Source organism: Strongylocentrotus purpuratus, unplaced genomic scaffold, assembly GCF_000002235.5.
Source record: "Strongylocentrotus purpuratus isolate Spur 01 unplaced genomic scaffold, Spur_5.0 spur5_contig_821, whole genome shotgun sequence".
NCBI lineage: Eukaryota > Metazoa > Echinodermata > Echinoidea > Camarodonta > Strongylocentrotidae > Strongylocentrotus > Strongylocentrotus purpuratus.
Genome location: NW_022145526.1, coordinates 785582 through 796420, shown reverse-complemented (window position 1 = coordinate 796420; position 10839 = coordinate 785582). Strand labels below are relative to the sequence as shown.

At 36.0% G+C, this 10839-nt stretch overlaps 1 protein-coding gene across 6 annotated transcripts in view; it reads left to right on the top strand.

The window, feature by feature from the left end:
- Window positions 1-10839, top strand: part of LOC115918511 (APOBEC1 complementation factor-like) — a 29395-nt gene continuing 18556 nt past the window's right edge. For all 6 annotated transcript variants that reach the window (XR_004063439.1, XM_030981287.1, XM_030981281.1 and 3 more), the window contains exon 1: window positions 1-835. Coding sequence is in view for 5 of the 6 variants with exons in the window: in XM_030981287.1 (XP_030837147.1) it covers window positions 143-835 (693 nt within the window). In the remaining variant the exon portion in view is untranslated. The remainder of the gene's footprint in view (window positions 836-10839) is intronic.

Sequence of the window (10839 nt, the reverse complement as noted above, 5' to 3'; positions counted from 1 at the left end):
TTATAATTGATTGGGGATCAACCCGGCCCGCAGATCATCACAATTTCAGCCATAATCAGCCCGGCTGGACGATCATTTTAAATCACAATCAACTTTAACCATTCTAATTGTGATTTTAGTAGCTGCAGAAGATTAGAATAAGATGGAAGGATCACCAACCAAGTCAGACCCCGAGGGAATTTCTGGTGCTCGAAACGAGGCCGCTCTCCTGACTTTGATGGAGCGTACCGGCTACCACATCGTTCAGGAGAATGGGCAGCGGAAATATGGGGGACCTCCCCCGGGCTGGGAAGGCGCGCAGCCAAGCCGAGGTTGCGAGGTCTTCGTCGGGAAGATCCCTCGAGATTTATTCGAAGATGAGCTTGTTCCCGTCTTCATGAAAATTGGGAAAATCTACGAATTACGTTTGATGATGGACTTTAGCGGCAGCAATCGTGGCTATGCTTTTGTGATGTACACCACCCGGGAAGACGGAAAGAAAGCTGTGAAACAGCTCAATAATTATGAGATCAGAAAGGGGCGATATCTGGGAGTTTGCCCATCCGTCGATAATTGCCGGCTCTTCGTTGGCGGCATCCCAAAGAACAAGAAGCAAGAAGAAATCCTTGCCGAGATGGCCAAAGTGACAGAGCAAGTCGTCGACGTGATCGTCTACCCATCCATCAACGACAAGGCCAAAAATCGTGGATTTGCCTTCGTTGAATACGAGAATCACCGGGCGGCTGCCATGGCGAGACGCAAGCTCATCCCAGGTCGTATCCAGCTTTGGGGTCATCAGATTATGGTTGACTGGGCCGAACCGGAGCAAGATGTGGATGAAGATGTGATGAGAGGGGTAAGTTACTTTCTTCAGAAGATAGCAGGATAGAATTATTCATTTTCATTTTAATCAAATATCCACTCGCTTCCGAAATTTCTGTTAGGCCTAGATCTAACAGTTAAAACTTACACCATCATGCCTGGGTTTGGGGGTCCTCCAAGAGGCAAGACCAAGTCTAACACATTTTAAAAATTGATCCCAAGTTTGGTTTGTTATCCACTGCCAGTTTAACCAGCGATGTGGCGGCAATTTAATAAATCGGTTATCAGGGAACTTGCATGTGAAACAATTTTCAAACTCACTGCTCTTGAGTCTTGGATGGATGTTACAAGTTTATGTTAAAGTTTATTTTTATAACTTAACTCTAGACCTACTATTCTCTAGAGTCTAGGCCTAGATCTAGTACTATAGCTCTTAGTCTTATAATATTTAGCTCATTTGTACTTATTCAATCGCATGTGTAGAACAGTGTTTTGTTTCTGATGCCTGATGGGGGGAAAAAAAACGTGGTGATGGTCATGAGCATAATGAGGATTGAGAAATGAAATGGTGATTTTTTTAAAGTCTAGATCTAGATCTAGATCTAGAGTCTAGTCTAGCCTACATCGAGATTCTACACATTGTAGCCTAGATCTAGATCTCCTAGTAGTAAGTCCTACGTCCTACTAGGGCTGGGCCTAATTAGTTATTCTAATCTAAAATTAATTTAGGAATATTGTCAGTTCTAACTTTATTAAATTCATGAGTCACTGTCGCGTGTCGTTTGTACATTAGGCTATGTAAGTTTGACATGTTTTTTTTTTTTTTTTTAAGAGAGGCATGTGTTTATAATTTAGTGTGGTCTGATCCCCATAAAATCAAGAAGATTTAAGGTCAAAATGTATTAAAAGAAACAAGGTGTAAGCGACGCCCACAACTAATTCGGGGCCCTAAATTCACTGCCTCGCGTTCATGCTAGCGCTGCGCTTGCAAGCGTGGCCATCCGAATCGCAGCGTCGTGGGGCTGGGGCGGCAGATACGCCGTACGTCGCCTCGTTCGATGAGTCGGCTAGTTCCATCGTAGCCTCGTGTGTTCTCGCGCCATTATCCCCGGCGCTTGTGTTTGTTTATGCCAAGGTTTCGACCCCACCGAGCAAATATTGCCCCTATTCTTAACGGTTTTCTGTTGCCTAACTTTTTAAGCCTAATCCAGGCCATTTCAGAATAAGATTGACCAAGTTGACTTTGTGGTATTTACCTGTGGCTTTTCGTGCCGCCGGGTTTTGGCTTTCATCTCATGTCGGTCTTGGAACAAAAAGTGTGTGTGTGGGTGTGTTTGGTGGGGTAACACTCGGTGCAATCAACTGCTTTATTTAGCAACAATGGAGACCATTTTGTAACTGTTATATAAGGCTAGTACAGTACATCGTGCATTGTTTGAAGATTGAAGTTGACCTACTGTAAACTTGAAAACTTACAAGTACTTGTTAGCAACATCAACAGATAACATAAATGTAAATTAAGCTAGACACCCCTCCCCCTCTCCTCTCCCCTCTCCCTCTTTCTATCTCTTTAACAAAAATGCCAAAAACTAAAATGGTGGCTTTTACAGATTGCAAAAATTAGCATACCTACCATCAATAGTTATCATGTTTTTAAATGTATTTATAAGTTGTTGGCAATATAATAAATACACTGTTACCCATACGGTTGGATTTTAAAAATTAGCTTTCATGTATAATGATCGACTTCTACAGTACTGAATACAAAATGTGGATAAACTTTAGATCATATATTTTTGATAGGTACGTAGACTTGATATCTTCGCATTTAGAACGTTATGTTCTAAATACTTCATTATTTTAAAAAGTATAACATGTAACAAAACAGGCCTATAAACATAATTATGATTGTGCATGCACAAGAGAATCATGACCAAACAAATAACAAACAAACACTTGTACTCCACCTAAAAGAACACCCCCTCCCCCCAACAAAAAAACCAAAAAATGATAATTGTAAAAAGCATGGAAATCAATTTGAATAAATCATTAAATGTGACAGAAAAACAGGTGAAGGGAGATGCCAGATTTAATTGACTAAAATTGATTCAATAAAGTTCTAAGGATATAAATCTATCAACAATGAACCATATATTGAAAAGAGAAATCAGTTGCCACAACCTCCACAATTTATAATACTCTCGTCTAGCTCCAAGTCATATTTCCAGTCCGCATAGTTCCCAAGTTGACCATTCGGAAGTGATTAACACAAGGTACTCCATGTACAAATGCTTTTTGCTTTAATATCCCCCCTCCATGTGTATTTTTGTGTGTGTGTGTGGGGGGGGGGGGTCATAATCTGTAACTGTTAAACATTTAAAAAAAAAACAAGGATGAAATGTTTATCAATTTTCATTTCACTCAACCCCCCCCTCTCTCTCTCTCTCTCTCTCTCTCTCTCAAACATGTACTGACATACTGTACATGATAGCTTGTGTAGTCAAAATATTCAGATGTGCGTCTTTTTTGTTTAGTTAATCTCGTCCATGCACATACATGTACATGTAGTAGTACAGAAGTCTGGTGTAATCTATACCGGTAGTTCATGTTAAGTTCAATAGGCAAATTTCATGCTCTATTTCTCTGCACCCAAATATGAGGTCGGCAACAATGAATGTTTCAGAATCAAGGCCGTAACGGTAATAGAGCATGTGCATTGGGAAGCAGTCATATTTAGACTGCATGACGTGAAAGGAATTTAGTGCATTTTATTCCGACACATATTCCTTTGGCTCCAATACTTACATTTTATTATTCTTCTATTTACATGTAAATAGCTTAATTTACACTATGACCCATTTTATATTTAATTTTCCTCCAGGGTGTGAAGATGAAAATTTACCAATTTATCCTCATCAAAAACCCTTCCTCAAAGTTGTTGCTTATTCACTCAGCAACTCGGCAATGTTGGTGAATGACGAAATGCTTAAAATAGATTTTCATTGATGAAATGGGGAAGAAAAAAAATCAATTGTTTACTTAAAAAATGGGCTTATAAATGTACTGAGTCATTCAGTCTGTCAGTCAGTCAGTCATCCCTATTCAAGAACCAGTCTAAAGTGTGACATACCTGTATAGAATTGTGAGCATGTACATGTACAGGTGTATATGTAGCCTCTTACCTCAAACTAATACATTGCTTATAATGCTCCTTGCAAATAGATTTTCATTCATAAAAATGGGAGGCAAAAAAAAAAAAAAATCTAAGTCAAGTTGTAAAATCAGTCAAAGAGGGGTTGCTAAAAGTACTGAGTCATTCACCCATCTATTCAGTTAGATTCTGAAGCAGGGCATAAAACCTGAACTGTGAGCATGTGGCGCTTTACCTAGCTCACTCACACAAACACACGATTACACCCACTCTTATGATCGCTCATCATCATGCACACATGACAAATGATAGCCTGGGTTCCAGACTGAGTGAGATATCATGGGTTCAATGAAAAGGATGTGATTGTGTTTGCTTTTCGCTATAGATTCATAAAAGTGTTGATACTCCCCTCCCCCCTCCCCCTCTCTCTCTCTTGGTATTTTATGGCTATGATACTTGGGGGGGGGGGGGGGCTCCAAATTACTTCTCTTACCTACTGCCAACCAGTGCGATTTTATCATATTTCGTAGGATTTTTATAAGTAAATATAACGGTACGATTTTCCCGATAAAATGAAATTAATATGTTTGTTGTTTTTTGCTTGTCTCTATCAAAATGAGATCTTGTTATGATTCTTTTTTGTACCTACATATATCAACATATAGGGCTTTGAAAAAAATTAACCACAGAAAGTAACCTATATAACAAAAATAAAGGCTCTACTTAATATAAAATACAAATTATAATTCCAATATACATTGATTTGAAATCAAAGATGATTTATCATTTTCTTTGTTCATTGAAAACAGATGTAGATCTGTTGATAGTACGCATTGGGTATTAAGGAGCTGGTTCTACAATTGTACATTAATTCTAGCAGGCAAAAAAATTGCCTGTATTTTTCCTTTCGAACCTCATCATGAGCATATTAGAAGAATCCCCCTTTGGCTTGAACTCAGGCTAAAAATTGACCAAGAGTAAACACGCCCCTTTATTGAACTCCATCTTGCCAGACAAATAGAGAATGAATGGATGGATAGAGTATTGGTAAAGAGATGTATGCAGATTTGGTCAAGTCTTTACTCAATCAGTGACCTCATGTTTATAAGTAGGGTGGTTGTAAAAAGCCAAGCTTCTATGGAAGAGCCCATCGTAAAAAAAATCTCAGAATGGTTTGGGGTTGCTGTGTTATGTTTTGGGATAAATAGTGTGTGCTTTTTCTGATGGGCAGAGACATGAGTGGTCTCCTTTGGTTTTATACTTGACTTAATTGCCATTTACAGGGTTCCATTATAAGGGGCTATTGTTGTGTTTTTAGAATAAATATTCTTTTCTATATCCCTACAAAGACATGTGCATCTTTTATTCTAAACTTGATTGAATGGCTGGTCTCTATCATTAATCTCTTATTATGTTTCAGAATAAATAATGTTTGCTAAATCCCTAGTCTTCTTTGGTTCTAAAATTAACTTAATTGCCATTTGCAGGGTTCCATGATAATGTGCTTTTGTTTTAGTATAAATATTCTTTTCTACACCCTGTATATCCCTATGAGGGTGGTCTTTTATTTTAAACTTGATTGAATTGCTGGTCTCTATCATTAATCTCTTGTTATGTTTCAGAATAAATAATGTTTGCTACATCCCTACAGACATGATTTGTCTCCTTTGGTTGTAAACTTAAACTGAACTGCACATCTCTGCTTGTTATATAATAAATAGGGTATTCTATTCTCCAATAGTGTTTGCTACATTCCTATAAACTGTATAAAGACATGGGCACCATTGATTTAAAACATGATTGCATAAAACAAAAAGGTCTCTCTCTATTATATAATAAGCATAAAAGACACGAGTCTTCTTTGATTGTTAACTTAACTTTAATTTCAGGCCTCTTTTATATTAAATAAGATTAAATTGTGTTAATGGTGGTTGCTTTCATCCAAAGGAAATATAGTCTTCTTTGAATAGTCTTCTTTGATTTCTAAACTTGGCTTTTCTCAGATAAATAGTGTTTCATGTATCCCTTTAGAGACATGAGTCACCTTTTTAAAAAAATAGTTTAACTTAACATTGTCATGGTAGGGTTCCATTAATAATGAGTCATTGTTGATGAATAAGGTAGTTTTCTTTGATCTTAAACTTGATTTAATTGCAGGTCTCTGTTATAATATTGAGCTATTGTTATGTTTTATAATCCCATGTAGAAGCACCAGTGTTTGCTGTTCAAAGACATGTGTGGTCTTCTTTGATCTTAAAACTTGATTTAATTGCTGATCTCCATTTTGATAAAGCCATTTATGTTTTACAACCACACATTGAATCAATAGTGTTTGCTGACATGGTACATGTTTTCTTTGATCTTAAACTTGATTTGATTACAGGTCTCTGTTATAGCTATTGTTATATTTTATAATCCCATGTAGAGGCACTAGTGTTTGCACTTCAGAGACATGTGTGTTCTTCTTTGATCTTAAAATTGATTTAATTACAGGTCTCTGTTTAATAAAAGCTATTGTTATATTTTATAATCCCATGTAGAAGCACTATTGTTTGCTGTTCAAAGACATGCATGGTCTTCTTTGATCTTAATTCTTAAACTTGATTTAGCTGCAGGTCTCCCTGACTCTCTCATTGACATGATTAGGGTAAACAATGTTTGCTTTATTCCTCCAAAAGCACAAACAGAGTGGTCATATTTGATTTTAAACTTTACTTGAATTTGTATAAATCACAAAAATTTGCACCAATTGTCTCACTTGTCCAGCAAAAGAAAACAGAAATGAAATAATAGAACATGGACCTCTTCATACACAAAACATAATAACATAAATGATATACATGTACATCATGTACAGTACAGTACTACTATCTTGTGAAAATTACAAGAGAGCTTCTTTGAATAGTAAACTACATACATGTACATGTATGTATATTGAAGTCTTACACTATTTGTAAGGGCATGGTTTTATCTGTAGTCTTTTGTATAATGTATAATGTCTTTTGTATGAGACGTACTTGCATCAATAATGTCTGGTCTTTTCAATTTGAGATTGGAACCCAATTTCTTAGCATTTTAATTATAAAGTATATGTGTGTGTACATTAAAGTGGGTCTCCTCCTTAATATTTTGAGTACACAGCCATTAAACTCCAGAAGTCAGTGCGCATTATGTAGTTATAATCTTTGAATAAACAGATGGCCATCTCAAATAGTTAATGAAAAACCTCACCACCAGATAAGACACAACAGATTACTACCCTTTTGTCTTTCGAACCAATTTTAGATTAGTCTTGAAAATGTGCATGGGAATATATTGAAAGCATTACATGCATAGATCCATGGAGTTATTAGTCTACATGTACATGTACAGGGAATAATTTTCCTGGTATCGCATCGCAATTAGCTATGCATTTTTGCATGACTGCTATACAAAATATCTTTTGTGTAGCAGTTTTCTTCCATAGAAATGTACAGAATTTCATTTGAAATATTTATCCATCGGCTGAAATTGCTAATCAAAAAATTTGAGGAAAATTATTCCCTGATGTACATGTAGTAAACTGCATGATAGATCTAAGCATAATATTTGGAACTGCATTTGAAAGGAGAAAAAACATTTTAAAAAGTTTGAGATAAGAAAGCTTAATTTTGAGTTTGGAGGCAAAATAAAAGAGATGCGGCCACTGGTACTGTATGGCTGTATTTACAAAGTTCTGCCAACATTTATATTCATGGAATATATATTACAAAAATACATTTGTGCAAGACCTATAGCTAGATTTAATTCATGATCTTCTAAAGGTTTTCTTGTGTGGCCAACAACATGAAATTGAAAAGTGAGGGAGCGAAGGAGGAGAGAGAGAGAGAGAGAGAGAGACCAGTAAACATTTCATATTGTGGGCAGTGACCTTATTCAGGACATGTCACCGACACACCCCCCCCCCCCCCCCCCCTATCACTTTCTCACTTTCAACCCCAATTATGTAGCAGAGATAAAGAGGGGGTATCAATGTCCCCCCCAGACAACACCCTCAGGGGGATAATTGTAAGAGATTAGCCTAATCCTATTGGCCTCAATAAATTCCATGTAACTGTCAATGAGGGTAATTGAGTGATTGGAGAGTGCAACTCATCCATGCCTGATTTAACAGGGTCTAAACATTGCCATGTGATCCCCAAGCCTTGGGGATTGAGTATCTGTTGATGTACATGTGTATACTTTATACTGTGATGTGACAATAAAGCTTGCAATTGTGACATGAACAGTGATAAATAACCTTCTTTCAAAGTGCTGGGTAGCAGGTTTGAGGGGGTTTATTTGGGACATTTTTATATCAATGTTGATAATTCTATGAAATATGCTAGCAAACTGCAAAGTTGTCCTTACAAACACCAAATTATGTTTTCTTGCCCACACAAGAAAACCTTTAGAAGATCATACATGTACATTAAATCTACACATGTAGCCTAAAGGTCTTGCGCAAATGTTTTTTTTTGGTAATATTCCATGAATATAATATATAATATTGGCAGTTTTTAATACAGCAGTATTTTGCCTCCCTGAAGAAACAGGTACAGTGATGAAGAACCTGTTTAGAAAGGTCACCTAGGTGGCCTCTTTCTCTTTAATACTATTTTCAACTCCAAATATATCTTCTGTTATAAATCCGAAGCCTAAAAATAGGCTGTTTAGAAGAAAAGTAGTCTAGTTTTCAATTCAATTTAATTCAATTCTTTTTATTCATCCAAATTTACAAGAATACATGGCAATTTGTTTTGGTCACATATTAATTTACGTAATATATATATATATATATGAGGAACTATATGTATCGTAGTTTTCTAGGAAATACCATAAGAATTGTGTGAAAATAGCCAAGAAATATATTTTTCTCTGTGTGAAAAACGACCTCTATCTTTATGCATGAGTATGATACACAGCTTACTACAATATACATGTACAGTATATATCTTTACACTCTATCCACTTCCATGGCTTACTGTAACACACAGTAGAGCGGTCTCTGAAGATATACATGTATATTTGTTTGATATATTTGCCTTCCTTCGAGAGACTCTGTGTGAGGGTAAGGGTCAGTCCGCAGAGCTGTGTAAATTTACATAGAAGGGAAAAGGCGTACCCAGTACCACGGTGTAAATAATATGCCAACGTGGACAAGTAAAAATTTCAATCGCACGTGGCTGCATTTTACTACCATGATAATTCTTGGAGGGTACATTTTTGGGGTGGGATTAATTGCAGATAAATTAGATTCAAATTGATGGTCTTAAATCTTTGAGGATAACATTTTTGTAAGGGATTACTTTGCATGTCAATCCAATTCAAATTGATAATATTTTGTTCAAATTGGCAATTAAATTCTGCTATTTAAAAAAAAAATTATATCATTTTTAATTTTGAAATTGAAACTAAAGAGAAGTACATGAACATATATAAACTACCTGTACATCATATACATACAATTTAATTTAAAAGTTTAAAAATTGCCAATTTATAGCTAAGGACATTTATCAAACTACCGGTACATAAACAGTACATACATGTATCTGCTGTGAGCAAGATCAGGGTTTAATCTCTTGGCAATCTGTACATGGGGGCTCGGGGCGAAATAGCCCCCAAAATGCCCAAAAGAGCCCCCGGAAAACAAAAAAGAGCCCCCATAAATTTACATAGAGTTCAATGCAAAACAAATTTTAGAATGTTATTTTCAGGCAGGAAAGCTTGAAATGTAGCCCCCGAAAAATAAATATTAATTTTTTCCCTACTGCAACCATTAACCATGCACATTCAATCTTCAATTAAATTATATGCGGCTATTTACCTGTGATCTGCATTTAATCTTGACAAGAAAATGTCAGATAGTTTCTGTCTCGATGGTACAAGCAATGACAGCTACTCAACGTAATCTTTAAAATCTTCAACAGCAATAAGCGATTATAAATGCAATCCAATCTTTGCCACACTGTAGATATATATTTATGAGGCCGGCCAAGGCTTTAATTGGCAATATTTTTTGAGAGCGAATCCATTTTTTTAAAAGTGGTTGAATCCATTGTTTACCTTGCCATCAATCAATTCTTATTTTTAAAGCCTTATTGTTTGCAGGTTTTCTTGATGACTGTGCATATAATGGTGGGCCTATAAATAGCACTTTCATCATTTCTATGGGCACACATGAATTTTACAATTTGAGCTACATGTAGTATGTACATGTACCGTCCCTATTTTCACGAAGTGACGGTAGTGAATGAAAATCGCATACAATTTGTGTGACGATTTTGCTCACTACCGTCACTTCGTGAAAATAGGGACGGTATGGACTGTAATTATACACCAAAATATGCAAGTTCATGTACATGTATAATGTGTAGTATTTTAAAATGGACTTTGAGCACAGTATATTATTTGGCAGAATGAAGGTGGATGTTGTAGTACATGTACTGGTACATATAATTCTTCCATGGTAGACTTGCATGTATAATTTCATAAAACACCCCTAAAGATCAGAGTTCATTTCACTTCCAGAATATCTGAAACCTTTTATTTTAAAGTGTAATGATAATGATTATGATGATAATGATAATAATAACCTACATGTTTTACATTGTGTATGTACATGTATTAGGGCACTTTTACTATTAAAAGTTAGATTGACTATCAGTATCAGAAGTAGTGTGAGAGATGATGTGTTCCTATTTTTCCACACATGAGTGGTTTTATGATGGATGGAGCAGTTGTAAACCTATCTCTTGATCTGAATAGAAGTAATTTGCCTCCACCAAATCAAACATCTGAGACCTTTTGTTATAAGATACATGTATTTACAAGAGTTAAAGGTAGAGGTTAGCAGAGAAGTGAACTAG